The sequence below is a fragment of the Pungitius pungitius genome, chromosome 1, assembly GCF_949316345.1.
Source record: "Pungitius pungitius chromosome 1, fPunPun2.1, whole genome shotgun sequence".
NCBI classification, from domain to species: domain Eukaryota; kingdom Metazoa; phylum Chordata; class Actinopteri; order Perciformes; family Gasterosteidae; genus Pungitius; species Pungitius pungitius.
In genome coordinates this window covers 1,777,015-1,802,510 of record NC_084900.1, presented here as the reverse complement: position 1 = coordinate 1,802,510, position 25,496 = coordinate 1,777,015, and the positions used below count along the sequence as shown (strand labels likewise).

Below are 25,496 nucleotides of genomic sequence, written 5' to 3'. Positions count from 1 at the left end.
GAACCTTCTCCCCCCGCCTCTAAGGATCCGGTCACATCCAATGTGCAGACCACCTTGCCTAACGTAAACAAAGAACAATGGTTGAGTGTTGGTTGGGGTGTGGTGTGAACCTCCCTCCTTATCTTACAAATCTGCTGGTTGACCCGCTGACCTTGCTTCCCTAGTCAGAACAGAAACCGATCCCCTTATCAATACACACAGAGAAACCTCTGTTTGTCCGTGCGGGTCCCGACTCTTAAATCAAGTCCAGACAGGAACCCCCATCCTGCCAGACTGTCTCTGACTTGAATTCTTCAGCAGGACAGGGCAACATTTTCTAACTTAGCACAAAGAAAGAAACTTTTGATTATCACATGTAACAGAATGGTAGTCCGCTGTGCTAACGGTAATGTTAGCATGTTACGAGCTGGTAACCTGTGGGCTACAGTCTTACTAATGGTAACGTTAGCATGTAACAGAATGGTAGTCCGCTGTGCTAACGGTAATGTTAGCATGTTACGAGCTGGTAACGTGTAGGCTACAGTCTTACTAATGGTAACGTTAGCATGTAACAGAATGCTAGTCCGCTGTGCTAACGGTAATGTTAGCATGTTACAAACTGGTCACCCGCCTGCTAAAGTGAAAGTAAATAACTTTTCCTTGTTCCTTAACGTTAAAAAGGCTAAATGTTATTATGATGTCTAAAGGAGTTTTAATGGTGGTCCAACTTCAATGTAGTATGGATTCCAAGTACCTGTTTTGTAGTCAATTCTACCACAGAGATGTTACATATTGAAGCTAATTGAAGTTGGCTAGAAAAATGTTTGGACTTATTGGGTAAAGAATTTTGACAATTTTAACTTGTGAGTTACGATTACATCTTGTGATTATATCTCATCACAGTGGAACCCGAATGTAATATATTTAATCATTGTAATTATGTTTTGGAGACTCTTTAGGGGGTTTGGGGCTACTAGCCTTCTGCACTTTTGGGATTTGTTAGGTGCAAAAACCATCAAATGTACTTTGTATTGAGTTTTTGTATTGACTCGGTTTCCATTTTCTCTGAGCTCGTTTTCATTTGTAACCGCCTGAAAATTGAGAGGAAATGTTTAGAGAGTTAGAAGCTGTTAGTTAACTGCACAAAGCAACAAAATCAGAAAGCACGTTGATGTTTAAAATAACATTTTACCTCCAGACTTCATTGTGTGAAAGAGTTGGAGCTGTAAAGAAAGGGATAAGGAAAAAATTCAGGTGAATTAAACTAGCTTTCTAAATGCCATAACGAGATACATTTTTTATTTACTTACCTCCCGGTTTCTCGTCTGGCTTCGGCAAACTTGTGTCTTAACAGGAAAGCGGCCACAGCGTCGGCCACCTGAGAAAATATTCAGTTTTCTTAATTGGAGAAATTCTATCTTTAACAAAATTTGATTAATGTGAGTTTTATCCGAAATTCAGTTAGAAATCCTATTTCTATGTAGTCTTATGAATTTACTACAGAAAGTGGTAAAAGTAAAGTATACATTTCAGAATATATATTTTATTCAAAATGTATTTGTATATAATAGTTTTCTTACTTTTTCTGGCCTGTTTTCCTGCACTGCGTGTCCACAAGGGGGCAGCACCTGCATCATAAATCTACCTAGGGACACACCACGAGACACACACACTGTCAGTCTTGCACACATCTATCTGATGCTGTTTAATCTCTCTCACACACAAACACACACACACACACACACACACACACACTCCTGAGCTGTCACTTCCAGCTTGGTTGTTGACTGACAGAAGCAGGTGCCTCTGGAGAGGATCTGCCGCCTCAAGATGTGTGTGTGTCTGTGTACACCTGAGTGTGAATGTTTGTGTCCTCAGAGAGGTCTGTGCAGCAGTGAAGACGCCCGCCACCTTTAGCTCACAGTTATTGAGGAAACACAGTGTGAAAAGAATGTCAAGTATTCCCAATACCACAGTGTCTCTCTGCAAGTGGCGTTTTGTCTCTAGACTACATTTCCCATCAGCCCCAGTAACAGAATATTAAGAGTGATAGTTGTCTTTTTTTTGTTTTGTTTTTGTTTTGTCCTGATGGAAAGCAAAGGATTATTCAGATAATTTACTAGTGAGAGTACCAATACAACATAAAAATACTCCACGTAAAATAACACTTTAATAATAGCTGTTCTAAAGTATAATCCAGGTAACATTAGACACAAGAACAATATCATCGAGTAAAATGTAGAAATTTGGGAAAATCACTGCTGGAGTCAGCATCTCACCTTGCATCTGCCCAATGGTCAGATTTCTATCCAGCCGGTCAATTCCTGGAAACAGAAGCAGCTTTCTGCTTATTATTAATATATATGTAAAAAACATTTTCAAAGGTTTAATATTTTAAAATAGAGTAGAACCTTTTGCCATAAAAAGGATATTTCCAAAAACCCACCGGCCAATAGCAGGAGTTTAGGCAGGTTGCAAGCCAGGAAGAGATTGGAGGTTCCTCTGAACCAGCCGTCCCAATACTTCTCTGACTTGGAGAGATCTATACGCCACACGTACACCACCTGACCCTGACAGATACACAACGCGGCCCATTGATCCTCTCCATGGCAACACAGACAATGGGAACAAGACATAGAGACGTTGAACTAACTACTAACTCCTTGCGCTTCCCTGAGGTTTACCTCCGAAGTGACGTTTTCTTTCTCGCCGCTCTGATCACGGGACTCTTCGTTGTGCTCGACGACCTCGTCAGTCACCGGGCTGGACTTCTCCATCGGGCCGGCCTTCTCCACCAGGCTGGCCTTCTCCATCGCCTCGGCCTCCTCCACCCCACATCTCAACAGATAGGAGTGAAAGAAGATATTTTTAAGATAAAAGTCACCAGGAAATTATCCACCTTTTTCATATCTTCCATTGGTTTTTCCATTATTCATAATCTACTGTGTGTTGGAGAAACACGATAAAACATCAGCCAATCAACATGGAGGTCCCTCCTCTAAAGGGCCAATCAGAGCAAGCCTACCTCTTGATCTGACCGACCATCGAGACTCTGGCTGATTCCAGGTTGGTAATTTGCCCGCTGCCGATGCTGACAGGAGGAAAACAGTTTGGTTAGTGTTTAACTTTGTAGGAGAGCTTTATGCGCGGCAGTGTTTCTGGATTTAACAAAGCCGATCTTTAGATGGACAATTGTTATCTTATTTTCCCCATATTTTGTATTTAATCTTTTAGGAACAAAGTCCCAGAAAGCTGCAGGTCTGCTGAGCCCCTAAGCTTCTTTAAAGATTAAAGATCCAGGATAAAGACCTTTCTATTTGCTGCTTAATTGACCATTCCTGCTTTCTTAAACTACACTACACAAATACTATTCAATTTTTTGTTTTTTTTAAATATTTTATTGATTTTATTGTTTTTCTTTTATGCCCACTTTGAATTGCCCTGTTATTGAAATGTGCAATACAAATAAAATTGCCTTGCCTTCTGTTTGTCTCAGGTGGAGTTCGGAATAACGTCAGTTAAAGTTGCCGCTAAAATTAGCAGATGGCGGAATACCCAAAAGTAAAACAGTTTTTTACATTGAATCAAACGTTGCTGGTTCGCGGTAAAAATAAGTAGCTGCTATTGCTAACAGTTCATTTTGCTAGGTCAGGTGCTCGGTTATTCTTCTCTTGGTGTTTTTTGGCAGCTAGCACACAGCATAAGGAGCATTTTGACCAATTTTTGTACGGGAACCGGACCTCAATCAGCAAGGTGATCCAGTCATTTGAGAGATGCATACATGTATATCTGTATTTCATCGGGTTTGTTGCATCTCTAATGCTCACCTCCACTCTATGGCGTGGTCCATGGACTTGAAGGACTTGGGTCTTCCCTTCAGAAAGGTCTGCATGTTGTGGAGGGCCTCAGTCGCACTGCCTGCGGCAGGGAAGACAACAAGTGAGGAAGATACTTGTGGACATCACTAATTTAAAAAAAAAGTGAACTCTCACCTTCCACCACGTCTATTGCCACCAGGCCCACGGTGCTCGGCAGCAGCATGTTGCTGGCTGTATGCACTGCGATTGCCCCGCCTACGCCGTGGCCAATCAGGACGATTGGGGGAGGAGTCTGACCGTAGCAGGCTCCGATCACATTGGCTACATCGCTGAGGGGGGCGGAGCAAACGGTATCAGCCAGTAATGGTTGTGATTGCGCTTTGGTCGTTGTGTTAGGTAAAAAGGAGTAGGGGTGTTTTGTTTGTGCGTTGGGTGCTGTTACCTAGACATTGTGTGAGTAGAGTAGTCATCTGATTGGCGGACCAAGGTTCCACCTTAACAGAGAAATTATTTAGATTGTATCGTCCATGTAATGCATCTCAATTTCTAAGCACTAAATATATAAAGCACAACTATTGAAAAACATATTTCCACGTGCGTTGGAACCGTTATTCACATCTCCCCTAACGCATCTCTTCGTGTTGCCTCACCGTGACCCCGGAGATCCATGGCGAGGACCCGGCAGGTCACTCTGCTGGCGATCGCCGTCTGGAACACAGAGAAACACAGAGAAACACCGTGAGACCAAGAATCAGAACGCAGCCGCCGTGAGACCAAGAATCAGAACGCAGCCGCCGTCAACGCATCGTCTGGCTTCAAAGGGACCCGCCGGCGGTACCGGATACTCACGGTGAAGACGGCCCAGGACAGAGCCGAGTGGCCTCCCCCGTGAAGCAGAACCAGCAGCGGCCCATCGTGCCCGGCCTTGTAGATCCTGTAGACGTCCCCGTCGTCGGGCGGCCCCACTCTCACGTCCTCCATCTGGTCGAAATACTCCCTCCACGACACCGGAGAGTAGTCCGGCTTCCCGCCAAACTCCCTGTTTTGACATACAGGACCAGAGAAACACAAGGAGGTGTACCTCTGGCTAGAATACACCGGTGTACAGACATTTCTCTATGTGGAAATCTACTGAAGAAGAATAGGGTAGCTGGCCCGTTCACCTAGCTAGTTTAGGACGTTAAATGCAACTTTGGCTAGCCTCCACTGTTAGCTAGGCTAAGGCTAGGCTATTGCGTTCTTGAGTCTGGAGATGAGGTTGGTGCATTCTTCTAGAACCATTTGTCGCAGATTAGCTAAATGCTACTTTGGCTAATCCGAGCGAGCAAACACGTGTCTGTTTTTCAGTTGGTAGCAGAGCGGGATTTTACCTTCATTCTGTTGATTTTGATAAACAATAATCTAGATCGCTTCTTTAGCTATTTTGAATTTCTATATAGAAGTGGATTGTAACTTCTTCGGTATAAACAGGCGGATAGCAGCTCATTCTGTCGGTAGATGCCATTATATGGCCAGCTAGTAAATCACCAGCTTTTCCTTCTAAGAAAGAGAAAGCGTTGTCAGCCAGGCTAGCTAGCAAACCCTTAACTGTGAGAGGCTGTACTCTTTCTGGTTTAGAGCAGAGTACATCCTTCCTATTGTCTGTGTAAACATCAACCTAGCGCGTCTTTGCTAGCTTCTTCAGCACTTTTGTTTTATATGAACTAGGAGCTCCGTAGATCTGTAGATGACGCAGCTTTTCCCTCCAGGACAAGTACATTAGCTCAAGTTTCCTCTCCATCACGTCTTCCGGCTTTGCAGACCTGGTGGGCAAAGAAGTAGCACAAACAACAACAAATCTAAATCTTTGAGTGATTAAATGTAAGAAAGTTATTTTCATTTATAAATGTTATTTAGTTTAATAGACGGAGAACAAAAAGCAACACAACCTGGCAACCTCACAGAGACAAAAAATCTCTAAGGAACAATTCTGTAAAATGAGAAATCATTGCTAAAGAAACCGTACCAAAACTCATTCCTTCTGAACTTCAAGTATGAATAATTTTAAAACACGTTCTAGAACTTTTGGTACATTGGTCGTGGCTTTACGGTGTAAATCTACGTTGCTGGTGCTGCTTGCATAATTATATTCATGCTTTAACCTACTTCTAAATCCAAATTGAGTCTCTTCCACTTGCGAGGGCAGTTACTCTGTCTCCACTTCCGATGAATGAAAACGTTACATAGAAGTGACTTACTGCTCGGTATCGAAGCTCTCCTCCAACATGCTGTGTCTCGACAGGAAAAACCACTAGTTCACTTTTCTATAGTGTATTTGTGAGTGTGTGCGTCTTTGAGGCAATCAAGCAAGTTTTCTTCAAAAAGCAGCTTCCTGCGCTCTTAGTTGCAAATCCATCAACCAAATAAGACCACTGAGAGCCTCTATGAGAATAAACAAAGATCTATAAGACAGAGAGTCATCTGTTGATGTCAGGTAGCATCGCGGTCTCAGTTCCTATTGGCCGAGAGACACAAGTGTTAAAAGAGTCTTCATTTACTCAGCAACCGCACCTCTTATCATACATTTAAATCTCTCTTCATGATCATTTGTTCTTTTCTTTTTCTCTTGACCTAAACTTCTATAATTTAATAAAAATGTAATCCAAGATTCAGTTGTTCTGTTTTTTGCAAAATAGAAAATCAATTTTAAGAATTTTCTATTATTTGTTAAAATGATGTCCAAATGTTAAATGATTTGTCAAAAAAAGCAGAAACTATGTTCTGGGTCATAGATCTTGACTAGCACTGACTATTAGATTTAATAATATCCGGTTAAATGGGAGGTTTTACGTCATTGTAAATAGTCCTGCAGCCCTGAGGTGGAAGTGACAGACAGCTGTCATATCCAGGCAATGATTCAGTGATACAAATAATCTCTGTGTTATATTTCTGTCCAAAACAGTCAAATCTAGCTAAAGTTGTCTCGTAAAATAGATATCATTGTTCATTTATTAAACTGTTTAGTTTCTTTTGTTCTTCTATATTTAATTGTATCCATATTTATGAATAGATATTAAACAAGATTATACAAGACCTTATTTATTCAGAGGGAATTTGCCGTGCAGCAGTTGCAGAAAGGATGTATGAAAGTGTGAATATTTAACTAATTTGTAGAAAAAATAATGATTATTGGAAAAAGTGCAAATTCACAATCTGCGTGTTGCAAAAAATGGTTCATACAAATGAAGATATCAAATATTAGGACGTGAATCGAAAGGTTGAGACGGTTGAGAGGAGGACAAAATAGGGGAGGTTTTAAATAAAAGGCGGAATAGAAAGACGACAATGAAGAGGAGGAAGGATGGATGAAAAGGTTAGGAGCTAGAAGAAGGAACCGAAGAGAAGGGAAGGAAATGACCTGAGGCGTGAAGAAGAAAAACAGAAGGAGGAGGAAAGAAAACATGATGATGATTTCCTCCTTCTCTCCCTCCTCTTCTCATTTATTCATAAACGCTTCCTCTGTTAAAGCAGCGAGGAGGAGAGCGAGGGAGCGAAGTCAGCGGCAGCCGCCTCCTACCATGGGATTCTGTTTTACCTGAATAGGTATGTAGATGATTTAAATAACTTTTATCTTACTGATTAAATGATGTATAATACTACATATATTATGTTTATTATAATTTAATTATATATAATATTATGTTTATTAATATAACTATAGGTTCATTGTTTAAAAAATACATACAATACATTATTATTGCTTAAAATAGGTATAATATTCATTATAATAACTAATATTGTTTAATAAAGATTCTACTGATTAAATATAGTTATTAGTATAGTGTTTAACATAACTATACTATTACTGATCTAAAAATATGTGTAATCTTAGTGAAATAAAATAACTACTGTTTCAAATAACTACAAGGTGGGCTTGATTTGTTTTTCTCATTATTACATTTAATAATCCTATATGTTACGTTATTTTCTTTTGTAAATTTACTTTTCTTCTTCCCCGTTTTTTTGTCACACCACAAACACTGCTTTTTAATGAAATAAACCACAAAGTTGTATGGATCAGAGTAAGTATTTAGAGCAGGAAGAACGCGTGTTACGGACATTTAAATATTATGATTTGATGAGTGAGCAGGAAGACCAGATCCTCAAAGGATTCATGTGACGGAAAAAAAACACTCTTTACTGAGCTGATATTCAGTAAAATATATTTGATGGTTTAAATTTTCTTTAAAAATTTTAATAAGATGGTTTATATTGACCCCGATGAAGGTAAGGAAGGCTCGTTGTTTTTTATATCGCTTCGTGCGCTCGCCCCCCCCCCCCCCCGTGGGGTGGTAGGTCGCCATGACTCGTTTGGTTGAAAAGTAGCTTACGACCCAAAAAAGTGTGGGCACCACTGGGTTAGATATTGGGTTATTGGTTTGGGAATAACTTACTGTGATTAACTGTTTTTCCATCAGGTGCTGACGCTCGTTTGCCAAAAGCTTTAGAAACAGAAACCATGGAAACATCCCCAAATGTTTCTAAACGCAGCAAGGATGTCCAATCAGAAAGCCCGATTCCAGAAGAGGAGGAGCTGGAAAACACCTTCGGCGACCCAGATCCCAATGCCAACTGGGGGCCGGAGCCTAACTTCAACCTGAACCTCATGCTGTCCTCCCCGAGACAACCCCGACCATCCGCTGAGACACTGGGGCCGCATAGACGGGGCAAAAAGGATGAGGGGAATAAAGTAGACGGGGCCGAGGGATGGGCCACCACAGAAAAGGGTGTCCTGTCGACCCCCGTGACGTCACCAGGGGAAAGAGACGATCCGTGGAGACCGAAAGGCAAAGCTTCGGCTGTGTCTCTGAAATCCCTGAACCCCAAAAAGGCTTCTACACTTGGCCTCAAGGCGAGTCCAAAACCCCCCCAGGGGGAACAAACCACCGTCGCCATGATGACGGAAAGAGCGAAACCACAAGTACAGAGGACGGAAAATGCTGGTGTTGCAAACCATAAACCATCAAACTCCAAACCACATGTGTCACCGACGGCAAAGACCGCCGGAAAAATAACGGTCAGAAAAGAAATTTCCCTCGAGACAAACTTGCCGAAAACTCTCCGCCCACCCGTGACCCTGAAAGTCCACGACCTGAAACCGGCCAATCGAACCTCAGCATTGACAACCAAACCCCCAAATCAAGCCTCAGGAAGCACCAGACGTGAGTCAAGGAGTCCTGGTTCTGAGACGCCGAATCGGAAGGCTGAACCAGCGCTGCTCGGCATGAAGACCCCTCGAACAAGTTCCTTCAGTCCCAAACCACCCAACCAGGAAAAAGTCTCAGGGACCAGGAACCGTAACACATCAGGGTCCAAGGAGAACCTCCATGGTAAGGATTCAAGTGCTAGTTTTGGATCCAATTCCAAATCTAGTTCAAATTCCAAAGCCTCGGACAGTCTGGATTCTGGAAATAGTTCTAACTGTAAAAAGGGGTCCAAAGATGGTCTGGATTCAAAAAGCGGTTCGGCTTGCAAAAGCAACTGGGCCTCGAAGGACAGCTTAGACTCCAAAACCGGGTTCACTTCCAAGGCTGGTGCCAAGTTAAAGTTTGGTTTATGTTCCGGAGATGGCCTCGGATCTAAAACCCCAACTCAGTGCAAACCAGATAAAACCAGTCAGGATCTTGACACAGCTGTTGGTCCTAAAGACCCTAAAACTTCATCAGATACTAAATACATTATTAAAACCACTGCAAGTGTTAAACCTTCTGAGTTAAACCTCATCTGTGACTCTACGGTCATGTCCAGTTGCAAACCCATTTCAAATTCTAAACTTTCTCTGCTGACCTCTGGCTCTAACGTGGAGCCGTTTGGGTCCGTATTCCCATCCGCCCCTAGAACTGGTCTACTGGGTTCCAAAGACAACAACTTAAAGGTCAGCTTTGGCGCAAAACTCAGGCCAGACCCTAAAGCTTCTAGGTCTGGACCGGATCCTTTGTGTTCACAGTCGGCTCTGGCACATTTGTCTCCCTCCTCGGCGTTGTCTCCTCAACCGAGTCAGGGGTCTGGTGCTGGCAAAACTCTGGGTTCTGGTCCGGTCGTACAGCACAGGGAGGTTGCGAGGATTCCTGGTTCCACTACAGGTAATCCCACTGGCCACAATTTCCCTAAGTAATAATGGTATGGTGTATATGGTATATAATGGTCTTATTTTTTACTATGTGTCCTGCTTGCAGGTTCTGGTGTGACCTCAGGCCTGCCGGCTCCTCGTGCCGCCCCCAGCCCCAAAACCAAGACCACCTTTGCTGTGACAATGACGAGCAGATCCACGGCAGAGCCCGCTGCTGGCGTGTCTGTTGCCGGGGAAACAAACAGCAAGACTCCCCGTAAAAATACCAGTCTGACTTGGGGTTCTGACGGTGACTTTAACACCGAGAGGTCGATGAAAACAGCTGTTACCGATGAGAAAGAACACTTAAAAAAGCCGGCAAGCAAAGTGACAGCTGCCGGAGGGCCGGCGGTATCCCAGGGGGGCGGGCAAGGGAGGGCTGGGACTGACGACACAAGGTGGCTGCTAGGAGACAAGAGGACACCAGGCGCCCCACAGATTTCGCCGAGCCACCTGGGAGACGCAAATGCCGCCGACGGTGGCATAGTCCTATCGTCGAGGGCAACGGGTGCGAAGAGCGTGAAGGAAGAGAAGAAGAAGAAGCTGCAGCACAGGGGTAAACAGGAAGGCGGGGGAGGGCGTTCTTCTCTCCTCCGTCCCAGCTCCAGGGCGGTGAGGGAGACGGCGACCATGACCGGAGTGCAGCGGAGAGATTTCGGCGTCCAAGTGGAGCCCGGGGGGCTGGAGTGCCGAAGTCCTTCCTCCTCCCCGATGGGCTCGCCGACCCGTCAGTCATCGACCTCCCCCCTCCAGCACGTCTGCAAGATCGACATTGAGCTTTGCCGGCCATCGCTGTTTCCTTCGGCCGCCGCCCTCACGCCAGAGCGGCGACCCGGACGAGACACCACCGCCAAGGAAGAGGAGGAACACGCAGCCAGGGAGGAAGAGGACGGAGAGAACGCAGCGAGGCCGCAGGAGGTGGCGTGGGACAAGCAGGGCCGGACGTGGGAGGTGTACGGCGCAGCGGTGGACATGGAGTCCCTCGGCACGGCCATCCAGTCCCACCTGGAGTCCAAGATCCGGGAGCAGCAGAAGCACATCCGGACCCTGAGGATGTCCATCTGCTCGGCCGGCAGCCCCAGGGAGCAAAGCGAGAAGAAGTGTCGGACTGACACCGGAAAAATACACCAGACACACATTTATTCACCGTATGTTGAGTGAAAGGCATGACGTGTTCTCACTGACAGGAGAGGCGGTTATAATTAATGACCTAAATGTGGTTATTTCATGGCGGTGGTGCTTCCAGTTTGTGACGAGGAGCTGAGAGGACAGCAGCTCTCTCACTGGAGGTAAATATTTCATCCAACTCCCCTCCGTCAGCGGGTCGCCACACGAAACCACTTAGAAGGCCCGCAAAGCGGGGCGGGGACAGGGGGGAGAGGGGGGGGGGGACTTCCTCTAATCATTCTTTTCCGTTTTTTTTATTTGCATAATTTCACGCATTTCGTTCTCTTCCTTTTCCTTTCGCATGCTATTCATTTCCAGTATTATCCTTTTAATTCCTGTTCTTTCCCTGTTTTATTTCCCTTTGTTTCCATGACTATATTTTCTTTTTCTTTCCTCTCTTTGGAGTTTTCTGTTAATCTCCTTTATTTTCTTCCCTCTCTTTCCTTCTTTCCCTCTCGGGTCACACACTTCTTCATTATTCAGACACTTATTAATGCAGTAACAGTGTTCTGCTGACGAGTTGTCACACACACACACACACACACAACCTGCTTCATTAATGTATTGTTCTGGTTTTTCTTTCATATTTTTCCTACTGGTTCTTTGTCTGCTCTGTCCTGAGGCCCTGCTGGGATTTCATGTCCTAAAAGCAGCGCAGCGTAATAACTTGGTCCCACTTTGTCCTCCTCTATCACTGCAGTGTTATCTCTGAATTATTCAGGAACATTAAAGTCACGCTCATGTTAACAACAGAGTCTCTCTTCCGTGTTTTATTCAGTTCGATGCTTTGAGTTATCCAAATCTTAAATATGTGAGCCACGGCCCGCTGGACAGAAAATAAAAAGCTTCACCTGTAATCGACCAATCACAATCCAGGATTATTTTATTAAACGCATGGACCATTTTCTCTCATTAGTAATTAATTATTGAATTAAGAAATTTTCGGTAGAAGGTGAATTAGCCGTGCGCTGGTTTGCCCCTGACCCGGACATTCATCTTCATTGTAAATGACGTTTTGTTTTGTTGTTTGTTGTGGAGAATAAATGTTGGTTAAAGGGTCTCCAAAATTACCACCAATGCTGCCAACATATCCAGGAACCCAATTCTGGCCTTTCACAATAAGATGTCCCAGAGCGCAATAAAAGCTCCTCCGTCATCACCCCAGCATTCCCTCTCATCAGTAGTCAGACATGACGTCTTTATACACATTCATGAGATTTCACACGTAGATTCGTTTAAATGTATGGATTAACGTTAACTTCTTCAAAGCCGAAAGAAAATACCGGGAATCAAAACTTGATTGGACGGCTTCCTCCTCGGCTGAACCTCGCGGCTCGTGCCCCCCCCCCCCCCCCAGCTGGGTGTCCCTTACCTCGGCTCGTGCCCCGCCCCCATCCCCCGCCCCCCCCTCCTTCGATCACAGCGCGCGGCCGACCTGGCGTCCCGTGTCCCCCGGTGGAGCTGAAGGACACCTGTTGCCCGGAAACAGCAGCGCGGGAAAATAAAAAACAGGATTACAAGAAAAGAAGAAGGTGAGTACTTTTACACTAAATGTATTATATTTAGATTTGTTTTTAATGTAGCAACACTTTTAATATGTATTGTTACATTTATTATAGTCATACATCCAAAAAAGACTTTTTCTGCAGCATTTGTCAATGCTTTAGCATTAATTAGTGGTTATATTACCACGTATTTATGTTAATACATTTGTGCATTGTTATGTTTTGTCAACAAAAGGGTCCATATCACTAATTAGATTCATGTAACTCATATATTTATATACATACCATTAAATATAATTAATTAAATTAAATATACAACGTGCAATTAGGTGGAAATGTGAAAAAGATTAGAGGGTAAGAAAATTAGTTTTCAAGGTATTTGTGTCCCTTCTCCTTCAAAATAAAAGCTATATAAGACTAAATGAACTCTTTGAGACTTGATGCGTTGCTGTAGATTAAACTAGCAAACGGTATAAAGAGAAGTTGCAACATAATCAGGAAATATCAGATATTGAAAAAAGTTAAACACTGATTAATCAACACTTTATATTTGGTTTTGAATGCAGGACGTCTCAGTGTGGTATTAGTACCTTGACTGCAGTAAAGCATCTGAATACTTCCACACAGTGTTGTTCTACTTGTGTCCCTCCAGCTGAAGGGAAACTCAAACCAACATACCAAAAACTATTTATACACAAAGCGATGGGGAGTCGAACATCGACACGTTTAACCTTCGCCCTTTAAGCACATCTTTCTGTTAAATTTGTTTATTTATTTATATATATATTCCCATATTTAGATGCATTAATATTTACTGTATTTTAATGAAGTAATAAAGGTTTTGAGTGAATGCTTTTTACTTTAGTATGGAGCTTTTCTCTGATTTATGTCGTTGTAGATTTCTTTAAATTCGGGACAAACTGAAGCTGAAATGAGTTCTCCGGCTCTGCTCCACCTGCTGCGATGCGCTCGCTCCTCCGTCACCAGGAGAACCTTCCTCACCTGCACCGCCTCACGCCAGGTCGATCTGCCTCAAGTACTTCAGTACAACTTCTACTTGAGTTCTTCCATTGAGTTCAACCCTTTGAAACGAGTCATTCTGCGTCAGAAGTGTGTGTGTGAATGGCTCGTTTTTTTTTTTTACAATCTTAAAGCACCTTTTACGAATCGACATTTCTCCTTTTACTTTGAAAATGACTCCTCAAAGGGCATTTCCTTATTCCACATAATTTAACTCAATTACAATTCACACTCAATTCCCAGAGTTTAATATTCAGAACCTTTAAAAAATGAACCTAACCGTAACTTGTTTAATAAACTAACCATATACTGTGATTGGTCGCCCTCCAGGGGGGCGGGGCTTTGCCCGGGGTGCGGCGGGCCAGCGGGTCGACTCGCTTCGACTCGTTTGGCATCTGGGACAACCGAATAGAAGAACCGGTACTACGGCCCCCCGGGCCCCCCCACGGAGAAGCCACTCCACGGGTAACGGGATGAATGGATGAACACAGGGATGAATGAATTATTGATGGGTGAGTTGATAAATATATGGACACGATGATGGATGAAAGCATGAGTATGGATTACATGGATGAACGCTGCTGATGGATGGATGAATGACTAGTGGATGAATGACCGATCGCTGATGGATGGATGATGTGAACGAATGAATCAACGTGTGAATAGATGGACAGCAGGTGACGTGGTGAATCGACACCTCACAGGTCGGTCTGTCCCGGGTCGGCAGCGCCTCCGTCCTGGGTCTCAGGAGGCAGAACGAGGACCGCCTCAGCGTGGCCCGTATCCATGACGACCTGCTCTATTTCGCCGTGTTCGATGGCCACGGCGGTCCACACGCCGCCGACTACTGCTCCACCTTCATGGAGAAGTTCATCAGGTTGAGTGTTTGCGTTGCTAATGATGAATAAATGATGATTTAGTCATTATTTAATTGAATGTTCCTGAACAGAGACGCTCTGGAGGAGGAGGACGACCTGGAGAAAGTTTTGAAGAAAGCCTTTGTAGACGTAGATGAGGCTCTACACACACACCTGAGCTACTTCAACAATGGTGAGACACACACACACACACACACCAGGATGGCCATTAATCACAAAAAAAGAAAAAAGAGTCTTTAATGTTGGATTCAGTGTAAATGGTGAGTTTGGTGAAGCCTAACAATGTAAAACGCGGTAAGCTATTGCAACAATGCAACAACAACGTAATGTAACACCAACGTAATGCAACACCAACGTAATGTAACACCAACGTAATGTACCAACAACGTAATGCAACAACGTAATGTAACAACAACGTAATGCAACAACAACGTAATGCAACAACAACGTAATGTAACAACAACGTAATGCAGCAACGTAATGTAACAACAACGTAATGCAACAACAACGTAATGTAACAACAACGTAATGCAGCAACGTAATGTAACAACAACGTAATGCAACAGCAACGTAATGTAACACCAACGTAATGCAGCAACGTAATGTAACACCAACGTAATGCAGCAACGTAATGTAACACCAACGTAATGCAGCAACGTAATGTAACACCAACGTAATGCAACAGCGTAATGTAACACCAACGTAATGCAACAGCAACGTAATGTAACAACAACGTAATGCAGCAACGTAATGTAACACCAACGTAATGCAGCAACGTAATGTAACACCAACGTAATGCAGCAACGTAATGTTACACCAACGTAATGTAACAACAACGTAATGCAACAACAACGTAATGTAACACCAACGTAATGTAACACCAACGTAATGCAACAACATAATGTAACACCAACGTAATGCAGCAACGTAATGTAACACCAACGTAATGCAACAGCAACGTAATGTAACACCAACGTAATGTAACACCAACGTAATGTAACAACAACGTAATGCAACAACAACGTAATGTAACACCAACGTAATGTAACAACAACGTAATGCAGCAACGTAATGTAACACCAACGTAATGTAACAACAACGTAATGCAGCAACATGATGTAACAACAACGTAACGCAACACCAACGTAATGTAACACCAACGTAATGCAACAACGTAATGTAACAACAACGTAATGCAACAGCAACGTAATGTAACACCAACGTAATGTAACAACAACGTAATGCAACAACGTAATGCAACAACGTAATGTAACAACAACGTAATGCAACAACAACGTAATGTAACGTACTACAACAATGTAACTGAATACCATTACGCAACAACCCCGTCTTAATGCCAAGCAGTTAAACAACGTATTGTAACAACGTTATTACATGTTATAACAATTTACTTGTTGTGATACAACATCACCCCCCACCCTCTCCAGACTCCTTTCTGACAGCCGGTACCACGGCAACGGTTGCTATGCTACGCGGCGGCGTGGAGCTGGTTGTCGGCAGCGCCGGCGACAGTCGGGCGCTGCTGTGCAGGAAGGGAAGAGCCAACAAGCTCACCAGAGACCACACCCCTGACCACAAGGACGAGAGACGCAGGTACGCACTATTGGTACTCTGACCAGTACTAGTGATATTAGTGGTACTGTGAACAGTACTAGTAGTACTGACTACTATTTATGGGAATATTGAAAATGTTAGAGGTAAGTATCAGGAAGTAAATCAAGTACATTGAGTTCATACTTCAGCCCAATACTGAGTGAGTGAACTTTGTGTGTTGTCAGGATCCAGAGGTCCGGAGGCTTCGTGACGTGGAACGGCGTGGGCGAGGCCAACGTCAACGGGCGCCTCGCCATGACGCGCAGCATCGGAGACTTCCACCTGAAGGCCAGCGGCGTCATCGCCGAGCCGGACACGCGGCGCCTCGCAGTGAGTCCCCAAAACCGCCCAAAACATCTCGCAACATGTTTCCATGCGATCAGCGGTGGAGGTGACACGTGAGGTCTCTGCAGGTCCAGCACGCCAGCGACTCCTTCCTGGCGCTGACCACCGACGGCATCAACTTCCTGCTGAGCGACCAGGAGATCTGTGATGTCATCAACCAGTGCCACAACGCTGCGGAGGCCGCCGATGTCATCGCTCAGCGGGTACTGAACACAGCTCATTGAAGTATTCATACGGACATCTGGGAGGATTTCAGCAGGTTGTTTTAAGGTCGACAGTAGGAGGAGCTAATGTCTAATGGAAGCAGAGTCTGATTCTGATCTTTGGTGCTTTTATTTTGTAGGAACGACTCTAAAATGTTATTTAGTCTGGGAGATGGAGAACAAAACTTAAAAATAGAGTCAAACGTACCATAAAACATGATTGAGGGCGGGACGTCCCGCTGATTGACAGGTCTCTACCAGAGACATACAGTATATGGTCACTTCCTGTCCAGGTTGAGCATAAATGAACAAACAATGTGTGTGTGTGTGTGTTTCTTTAAGGCGCTGCAGTACGGCTCGGAGGACAACGCCACCGCCATCGTGGTCCCGCTGGGAGCCTGGGGGCAACATCAGAGCTCCGCCGGCGTCTACAGCCTGAGCAGAACCTTCTCCTCCAGCGGGAGATGGGCATAGACGACGCACACGCATACCCTTATGTCATTTTTTAAATCACTTAAATCATAACATATGTAAAAGTAACGTGATACCAGAGGTATTTTTATATAGTTTCTCAAATGTGAGTTTTATTTTGTTAAAATCTACAGTTAGAATATTTTATATTTGGCCTTCAGGGACTTCAGGTGTTCAGACTCAGAGCTCTAAGGAGGAGATTTTAATTTGAAAAAAAAGCTTAATTTCTCCAATTCACAAGAGTGTTTTTGAAGAAGATCCCAAATCCTCCACCAGTGCTGTGACCTGTTTTAAATCAGCTGATTTCATCTCAGAGGTCCAGATGGAATCTGAGTGAAGAGGCGTTTCTAAATGAAGAAACAAATTCCTACATGTGACCATAACAACAAGGCAAACACACACAGACACACACACACACACACACACAGAACTTGATCCAGAAAACTACGTGACTGCCTGCGTGTGTGTTGACCCTAAAGATATTTATGACGTCAGTAGTGTGTGTGTGTGTGTGTGTGTGTGTGTGTGTGTGTGTATATAATAAAACATGAATTGCGCCTGCGCAAAATCTTGTTTTGATTATTGATGGATTTTATTATTGTAATTAGTCATTTTTGCAATACAGTGTTACTTTCTACTATCTGAGTACGTCTTCCAGCACACATGACAACATGAACGATACTTGTTTTAAAATGTAATTTTCCATATTACTCTAAACACTAACAGTCTGTTTACTTACGGAGTGATTCGCGCATATCACCGCCCACCCGGTCCGCACCGCGGTTGTAAACCGAGCGCCCCTTCCCGCCCGAGGAAGGAGCGGCTTTAAATCACTTCCGGGTTTTCTGGGGTCTTCTTTGCTTCAAACTGTTCACTTTTTAAACGAGTCTCTTCACTTTTGTCATTTTTAAACATGGCGAGTTGACCGAGAAGGAAACTCGACGCTTTGAGGGAGAAACGAGTGGGTTTTTAACGCCGTGAAGGTAAAAAAAAAAAGTTTGTTTTCATCCGCTTCCACCTCATTAAAGGTGATTAAACAACGTTCATTAACGACCTGAAAGTGGCTAACAATTCATCCCTAAACACTAGTTTAAACACGTTGTTTACTCCATGTGGCTCACGTTACTTCATTACCAGACGTGGCCATAAGTTATGTCTGTCTAAGTCTATTGTTGCACCATCCAGACCATAATAATCCCTCTCATATGTGCAGTAATGAATGTTCTTTAAAGCGTCCTTTAAAGAACATCCAAGGCAGCTTGGAGGTTAATTGAGGCACTTTTATCTTCACATTAGTGGAAGCTGCTCACTTTGAGCAGAAGTTACAGGTAGTTAGTGATCTTCCTTTTTTTAAGTCAGCAGAAGTACAGCAGAAATGAGCACATTTTAACGTCATGACGATAAACTGCTGGTCTTTATTAAACAGATGTAAAATAGTTTTGTTGTGTTTATAATTGACTTTAACGAAACAAAACTCAAGCTTTACTTTGTCTTTCATCCATGAATAAACTTAAGAGGTTACTGTTTATTACGTCTGACTGGGAAAGAAAGTGACAAAGTTGTAAACATGAGCTTGTGATAATTGTACGGCAATTATATCAGACACAAGGCATATAGATAAATAAATCACAATAATATAAATCAGACTTTAATATAGTATCAAATCATCCCTCTGCATTCCACAGATATAAACAGTGGGAAAACTGAAACGCATTAACAGGCTTTGGCCTCCAGATGGAGACCGACGACAATACGTTGATTAAGGTTTAATGTGAGGGCTGATGTTCTGCTTCCTCACCACCAGGGGTCCCTCTGGCTCAACACGCCACTCATAGAAATACATGCATAAATAAGTACATAATAAAGGTAACACTTGTAATATGATAAACAAATGGGTGACGCAATGCTCTCAAAGAAGTGAGAAAGAACATTGTTTGAATCTAAAGGACAGAAAACTAAACCTCTTTATTTTAAAAGTACATTACATGTTTACATGTACACGTTTGTTTCCGTTTCTGTCTGCCGGAGGAAGTGGGAGGAGTCACATGATGGAGGAGGCGGAGCCGAGAGGAGGCGTCATGGAGGAGGATACTCCTCCGCAGGTGAGATGGTGTATAAATAAATATAATATGATTTTAATAATCAACAAGACATCAAATGTATGGATGAGTCCATATTTAATCAATACATTTACTGATGTCTATACATGTAAATATATGAATCCATAGAGTGTTTACTAATTACAATTTCTTATTATTCACTTCATTCTCATAACTTTTATAATTTATGATGCTGCATTTTTTTCCATCTGTTCAAGATGGATGAGGACCCCTCAGATTCATCCAGTGTCACTTTACAGGGCCCCGCCCCCTATATTGTAAACCTCACTTCCCTCCACAGGGGAGGTTTAATAACTATCTCCACTTAATAATACTAATAGTAATAGAACGTGAAATATAACGACCCATAAATCCCACCAGAGGGACCTTTCACTGGTGGTACTTTGAGTACGCCTTGGTTGTAGTACCAGAGTACCACAGTAACCTGTGAAATGAGTAACAGGTGTGTTATTTAATGTGTACTCACAAGGCCGTTGTATATAATAATATTACAAACTCATAACTCGTGTTATCAGACGTGTGTTGGATGTGTTTCTTTTATACTGATTTGTCATTCACACGTTACGCAAGCAGCCGGATGAAAGAACAGGGAACAGCTTCCACAATGTTATCAGGCGGTTGCCGAGGCAACAAAAGCAGGGCGGCGCGATGAAGGGTGGCGGCGAGGAGGCCGGGGTGACGGCCATTGTTGCGGCTGAAGCTGATGGAGCGACGGGCGTAGCGGGCGGGGTCGATGAAGAGAAGATTTATTTTAGTCCAACACACATCACGGGCCTGTTTAGTTCTCGTTGGCGCCGGAGGGAACCTTTTGTTTTATCAGAACCAGAAGCCAAAAAATCGAATCATCACAGTGAAACTGAATGAAGCAAAAGCACGCTGGAAAGGTTGAAGTTCTAAAAGAAAAACACATTAAAGCATCCCCTGCTTCACTACACAGAAGAAGAGTCATTTCCTCATAGACGTCTATGGGAGCAGAGGAGTCGCCCCCTGCTTCACTACACAGAAGAAGAGTCATTTCCTCATAGACGTCTATGGGAGCAGAGGAGTCGCCCCCTGCTGGTCACTACACAGAAGTAGAGTCATTTCCTCATAGACGTCTATGGGAGCAGAGGAGTCGCCCCCTGCTGGTCACTACACAGAAGTAGAGTCATTTCCTCATAGACGTCTATGAGAGCAGAGGAGTCGCCCCCTGCTGGTCACTACACAGAAGTAGAGTCATTTCCTCATAGACGTCTATGGGAGCAGAGGAGTCGCCCCCTGCTTCACTACACAGAAGTAGAGTCATTTCCTCATAGACGTCTATGGGAGCAGAGGAGTCGCCCCCTGCTGGTCACTACACAGAAGCTCTGACTTCACCTGTCAGAACCAGAGGTTGATTTTGGATTGTCGTCCATCAGCCGAAAATTCAGATTTGCATGTGAAGTTGGTTAAAATATAAGCTGGTTAATACAAAATCTGTTTTTTTAAAGCAGTCCTTGTCCTTACACGCCTTTCTGTCTCTTCAAGGCACTTTCACCGCCCCGCTGAGACCTCCACCGGTGTGTGTGTGTGTGTGTGTGTCTGTCTGTGTGTGTGTGTGTGTGTGTGTGTTTGTTTCTTAAAACACCCACATTCACTGGAATCATTTTCTGGGGAAAAAATGAAAACGTGGAGGAGGACTTCCAGTGTTGGCATTTGTTTTTGTAATCTCAGTTAATCGTAATGACAGTTAATCGTGTGTGTCTGTGTGTGTGTGTGTGTGCGCGTGCGCGTGTGTGTCGTTACTTCTCATCTGCGTCAGGTGACCATTTCCTGGCTCTTGACTGTTCCAGTGACCTCTGCCCTCCTCCGCCGGCTGCCAATCACGGCAGGGAGCCTTTTGATCCGTGTCCTGATTGGCCTCCCGATAAGCTCCGGTTCCCACGGCGATCCGGCCGATGTGTCGTCACGGCGCTTTGATTTCCTCACCTCTGACCTCTGTACTGTCGGTTTACTGGCGATGATCCTGTTCCAGGAACATTTTGTCTAAACTGAGGTTTTTTCTCTCGTCTTCCGTGACCTCGCGTGTTTTTGGAGATTTGAAAGCCTTGAATCACAAGCCGCACGGGTGTCTCTGAGCTGATTGGACGCCCCGTAACCGTGACAACGCCGAACTGTGCTTTCACCTCTTGGGACCAACAGAATGATCTGACCTCCTTCTCCTCCCTCTCTTGATTTTCTGACACAAGGACACAAACAGTAACTACGAGCACACGACGGACGGCGATGCCACTTCCTGTCCAGCTGTGGCCGTGACGGCGGTTGCCGTGGAAACGAGTCAGAGCCAGGGTAAACAACTGAGCTCACCATGTTATTTACTATGACGCTAAATATATATTGTAACAAATAGGCCTGTTTAAAATGTATTAAGACGGGATTTTCTATGAATTCATGTCGTCATGGAAACCATCCATTCACCAGACGCTCCAGCGACGCCACAGAAACGAGGGCCGGTGGTGATCCGAGCGAACAGCAGGAACCCGGCCAGCGAGAACCTGGAGAGAGTCCGCCAGTGGAGCATCACCACCTACAAGGTGGGAGGGGTCTGGCCTGTCACGTGATGGATTTTCGGTTTTCGATCAATAACGCCGCCCTCCGCCCCCGCAGTGCACCCGCCAGGCCGTGTCGGAGAGGCTGGGCCGGGGGTCCCGCACGGTGGACCTGGACCTGGAGCCCCGCCTCGAGCTGCTCAAGGACGACCGACAGCGCTACGACGGCGCCACCAAGCTGGCCCAGACGCTGGCCAATCAGCTCGCTCAGTTCTCCGTCACCCAGAAGTCCCTGGGGGACGCCTTCGCCGAGCTCAGCCTCAAGACGCCGCCGCTGCACGTGAGTCCACCGCCGAGGAGACGACAACCGCCGACACTGGGGGCTTGTGCCGAATGTTTGATTGACCCCGCCCCCTTTCAGCGACGGTCCAATCACTGCTATCTTTCCTGTATTTTCGATGATTTTTTTCTTTGAGTTTATTCCCTGAGTTTCCACGCTGTGACACAAAGTCGTACCTTTCATGTGAATCAAGTGGCCTGCTGTAGCTGCGATCTTCTCGGTTAGCTTGTAGCATCTTAGCATCCGGGCGCCGTCTTCCTGCCAGGTGGAGTTCGGCGTGAACGCGAACGCTCAGAGGTTCCTGTCGAAGAACGGCGAGACTCTGACGGCGTCCCTCAACGCCTTCACGTCCGACATGAACACTCTGATCAACAAGACCATCGGGGACACCATGATCAACGCCAAGCGCTACGAGGCCGCCAGGTGGGTGACGTCGCAGAGAGACCCCGCCCCCTGGGTGGAGCCCGGAGGAGGACGCTAACCAGGCGGCTGTGGTCCGCAGGGTGGAGTACGACGCCTACCGGGTGGACCTGGAGGAGCTGAACCTCGGGCCGCGGGACGCCCTCACCCTGCCCCGCCTGGAGCGGGCCCAGAAGGACTTCCAGAGCCAGAGGGAGCGGTACCAGAGGGTCCGAGACGACCTGTCCGTCAAAGTCCGGCTGCTGCAGGAGAACAAGGTGAGGGGGGAGGGACTCATCTCTTCTTTTGTGAATCCCCCCCCCTCCGTGAATCCCCCCCACGTCGTAACCTGAGGTCTCCTTCACATCCTCCGCAGGTCAAAGTCCTCCACCAGCAGCTGTGGCTGCTGCACGCCGCCGTGGCGGCTCACACCGCCTCCTGCCACGCCTTCCTGGAGCAGAGCAGGGTGCCCCTGGGAGACCCCGACTCCCCCCCCACCTCCTGGCTGGAGGAGAGCTGATGTTTATCTACGAGATGTGGGTTTATCTACCGGGGGGGGGGGTTGATCATTCAGGATGTTGATCTGGAAGGGAAGGAATTTCCACACATTCTGGGTCTTATTTTGACCTTTTTGATATGATTTTAAGACAGCAATGATGTCTAATTAACACACACACACAGACACACACACAGACACACACACAGTCACACAGACACACACACACACACACAGACACACACACACAGACACACACACAGTCACACAGACACACACACACACACAGTCACACAGACACACACACACAGACACACACACAGACACACACACACACAGACACACACACACAGACACACACACAGACACACACACACACAGACACACACACAGTCTCAGTGTTTGGGAGTAAATCCATAATCCTTCATTAAGCCACTAAGCCTCTCTTTGAACTCCTCAGCCTCTGCAACTCTGAGACTCACACACCTCCTCCTCAGCTCCTTCACACATCAGCTCCTTCACACGTCTACTCCTCAGCTCCTTCACACACCTCCTCCTCAGCTCCTTCACACACCACTTCCTTATCTTCTTCACACATCTGCTCCTTCACACATCTACTCCTCAGCTCCTTCACACATCTTCTCCTCCTCAGCTCCTTCACACATCATCTCCTCCTCAGCTCCTTCACACATCTACTCCTCAGCTCCATCACACATCTTCTCCTCCTCAGCTCCTTCACACATCTACTCCTCAGCTCCTTCACACATCTTCTCCTCAGCTCCTTCACACATCTACTCCTCCTCAGCTCCTTCACACATCTTCTCCTCCTCAGCTCCTTCACACATCTTCTCCTCCTCAGCTCCTTCACACATCATCTCCTCCTCAGCTCCTTCACACATCATCTCCTCCTCAGCTCCTTCACACATCTACTCCTCAGCTCCTTCACACATCTACTTCCCCTCAGCTCCTTCACACATCTACTCCTCCTCAGCTCCTTTACACATCTCCTCCTCAATGTCCCCAATCTACATGAACCCTTTTTAAGTTTTAACCACGACTTGCGATGCCGTCTGAAGTTTGAAGACTTCTTGGGACGACAATGAATCACATAAACGGCCACTTTGTGTCTTCCTTTTATCGGTGACGTGATGGTTCAGTCACTTTGTCCTGAACCTGCGTCCTGCGTGTCCTCACTCCCTTCTGATGGAGCCCGTCACTGCGTGGACAGAATAAAACGTTATTAATCTCTTATTCACCTTCCTGAGACGTCTCCTCGTGTTAAAATGTATGACTTTTGTGTTTGGTGTCGACGAAGCTCCGATGTGAGCAACAACTATGCAAGTGATGTTTGTGCAATAAGGTCTCCTGAACATCTCAGTCCTTCATCTTCTAACAGACCAAAAGACAATAGAAGCCAAAGGGCATTTCTTTATTTTTAAGTAAAAGCGACAACAAAGGACCAAAATGTACTCAGTATTTTAATATTTATGCGAATGTTTTGTGTGTAACTGCTAAATAAAATGATATAAAGCAAATCTCAATTTATTTTGTCTAATCATCCTTTAACAAACAGGCAGGGATACAATTTTCAAGGCAAAACCTTTTATTCCTTCTCCGGTTCATCTTTGGACCCAAATGTTGTGAAAGGTGTCTTATTACTGGACACGAGAGGAACCCCATCAGAGGTCAGAGGTCAAAATGAACTTGTCCTAAGTGATGAACACATCAATGAATCACCTATTTTAAACCATTAATAATGTTATTCAGATGTGCTCCATTGATAAAAAGTACCTTTACTTTTGAAGTTCATCTCAGATAATACCTTTAAGTATTTCTACACTATACATTTACTTAAATAATTCACATATCTTTTTCAACTCGAGGTAATATCTATTTTTAGTTTTTTTGTCCTCATTTGGGAGTTTTAACCGTGCTAGCCAGCGGCCGTTGATCCGACATTTTGTTTTAGATTAAAATAACTCCTAAAATATTCGTATTTTACCGTTAAGACGACTTTTGATATTTTAATTTGAACAATATCTGGCTTCATAACGGAATACCTGCTAAACTAGTATCAGCTGCACTTTGCGTCCATAGCTCGTTATTATGCTAATAGGCTAAACTAAGAGCTATGGGTTACATTTAGACGTTGAATTAATAATACTGGTGTTCTTTTAACTTTGCCCTGCAGTGTTGTGTTTGCACTTTTACAACATTAAAGTACCTGAACACGCGGACAGGTTAAACATTAGCAACTTGGCAAAGACACATTAGCATTTGGCTAAAGGCTCTTAGCTTAGAAAACTGCTGACTCATAAAAGCAATAGGTGGCGCGCGCGCGGGTCTGTGTGTGTGTGTCTGTGTGTGTGTGTGTGTGTGTGTGTGTGGGGGGGGGGGGGGGTGGTTATTTTGCCAAAGGTGGGGCGTGGTACTCTTTATCAGGGCCACACACTCACTCACTGTCTCTAGTTACTTTAACAGTAAAG

At 44.8% G+C, this 25,496-nt stretch overlaps 4 protein-coding genes across 6 annotated transcripts; 3 read left to right on the top strand and 1 right to left on the bottom strand.

Moving 5' to 3' along the window:
* Window positions 1-358: 358 nt before the first annotated feature.
* LOC119222974 (protein phosphatase methylesterase 1-like) lies at window positions 359-6,927 on the bottom strand. The gene is made up of 15 exons (XM_037480010.2): window positions 6,035-6,927; window positions 5,555-5,599; window positions 4,647-4,836; window positions 4,448-4,505; window positions 4,240-4,291; window positions 3,972-4,126; window positions 3,807-3,897; window positions 3,005-3,070; window positions 2,664-2,817; window positions 2,426-2,549; window positions 2,259-2,303; window positions 1,560-1,624; window positions 1,290-1,357; window positions 1,172-1,202; window positions 359-1,070 (listed from the first exon to the last, which is right to left on the bottom strand). Exons 1-14 carry the CDS (start codon window positions 6,061-6,063, stop codon window positions 1,181-1,183), a joined length of 1,164 nt encoding a protein of 387 aa, XP_037335907.1. The 5' UTR covers window positions 6,064-6,927; the 3' UTR covers window positions 359-1,070; window positions 1,172-1,180.
* Window positions 6,928-6,996: 69 nt separating this feature from the next.
* gprin3a (GPRIN family member 3a) lies at window positions 6,997-11,106 on the top strand. The gene is made up of 3 exons (XM_037479862.2): window positions 6,997-7,379; window positions 8,255-9,919; window positions 10,013-11,106. Exons 2-3 carry the CDS (start codon window positions 8,296-8,298, stop codon window positions 11,104-11,106), a joined length of 2,718 nt encoding a protein of 905 aa, XP_037335759.2. The 5' UTR covers window positions 6,997-7,379; window positions 8,255-8,295.
* Window positions 11,107-12,608: 1,502 nt separating this feature from the next.
* ppm1ka (protein phosphatase, Mg2+/Mn2+ dependent 1Ka) lies at window positions 12,609-17,644 on the top strand. Of its 2 annotated transcripts, none has more exons than XM_037480029.2 (9): window positions 12,609-12,644; window positions 13,516-13,653; window positions 13,968-14,102; window positions 14,342-14,514; window positions 14,587-14,687; window positions 15,964-16,129; window positions 16,315-16,459; window positions 16,543-16,677; window positions 17,020-17,644. In XM_037480029.2, the coding sequence occupies exons 2-9, from the start codon at window positions 13,549-13,551 to the stop codon at window positions 17,149-17,151; spliced, it is 1,092 nt and encodes a 363-aa protein (XP_037335926.2). In that variant the 5' UTR covers window positions 12,609-12,644; window positions 13,516-13,548; the 3' UTR covers window positions 17,152-17,644. The 2 variants fall into 2 exon arrangements, with proteins under 2 accessions (XP_037335926.2, XP_037335927.2); XM_037480030.2 differs by having other exon boundaries at window positions 12,610-12,644; window positions 13,516-13,638; window positions 17,020-17,640.
* Window positions 17,645-17,977: 333 nt separating this feature from the next.
* Window positions 17,978-24,611, top strand: LOC119223092 (arfaptin-1-like). 2 transcript variants are annotated; one of them, XM_062558852.1, is made up of 8 exons: window positions 17,978-18,131; window positions 19,177-19,250; window positions 21,476-21,575; window positions 21,708-21,820; window positions 21,894-22,115; window positions 22,381-22,538; window positions 22,618-22,792; window positions 22,891-24,611. In XM_062558852.1, the coding sequence occupies exons 2-8, from the start codon at window positions 19,194-19,196 to the stop codon at window positions 23,032-23,034; spliced, it is 969 nt and encodes a 322-aa protein (XP_062414836.1). In that variant the 5' UTR covers window positions 17,978-18,131; window positions 19,177-19,193; the 3' UTR covers window positions 23,035-24,611. The 2 variants fall into 2 exon arrangements, with proteins under 2 accessions (XP_062414836.1, XP_062414854.1); XM_062558870.1 differs by having other exon boundaries at window positions 17,981-18,131; window positions 19,181-19,250.
* Window positions 24,612-25,496: the final 885 nt, after the last annotated feature.

Coding starts and splice junctions, on each gene's coding strand:
- LOC119222974 (XM_037480010.2), bottom strand. CDS start 6,063: ATGTTGGAGGAGAGCTTCGATACCGAGCA. Junction 5,600..6,034: donor GAGAGCTTCGATACCGAGCA/GTAAGTCACTTC, acceptor TTTGCCCACCAG/GTCTGCAAAGCCGGAAGACG. Junction 4,506..4,646: donor TGTCCTGGGCCGTCTTCACC/GTGAGTATCCGG, acceptor TCTGTGTTCCAG/ACGGCGATCGCCAGCAGAGT.
- ppm1ka (XM_037480029.2), top strand. CDS start 13,549: ATGAGTTCTCCGGCTCTGCTCCACCTGCTGCGATGCGCTCGCTCCTCC. Junction 14,688..15,963: donor CCTGAGCTACTTCAACAATG/GTGAGACACACA, acceptor CACCCTCTCCAG/ACTCCTTTCTGACAGCCGGT. Junction 16,460..16,542: donor CGGACACGCGGCGCCTCGCA/GTGAGTCCCCAA, acceptor AGGTCTCTGCAG/GTCCAGCACGCCAGCGACTC.
- gprin3a (XM_037479862.2), top strand. CDS start 8,296: ATGGAAACATCCCCAAATGTTTCTAAACGCAGCAAGGATGTCCAATCA. Junction 9,920..10,012: donor GATTCCTGGTTCCACTACAG/GTAATCCCACTG, acceptor TCCTGCTTGCAG/GTTCTGGTGTGACCTCAGGC.
- LOC119223092 (XM_062558852.1), top strand. CDS start 19,194: ATGATGGAGGAGGCGGAGCCGAGAGGAGGCGTCATGGAGGAGGATACT. Junction 22,539..22,617: donor AAGCGCTACGAGGCCGCCAG/GTGGGTGACGTC, acceptor TGTGGTCCGCAG/GGTGGAGTACGACGCCTACC. Junction 22,793..22,890: donor GGCTGCTGCAGGAGAACAAG/GTGAGGGGGGAG, acceptor CATCCTCCGCAG/GTCAAAGTCCTCCACCAGCA.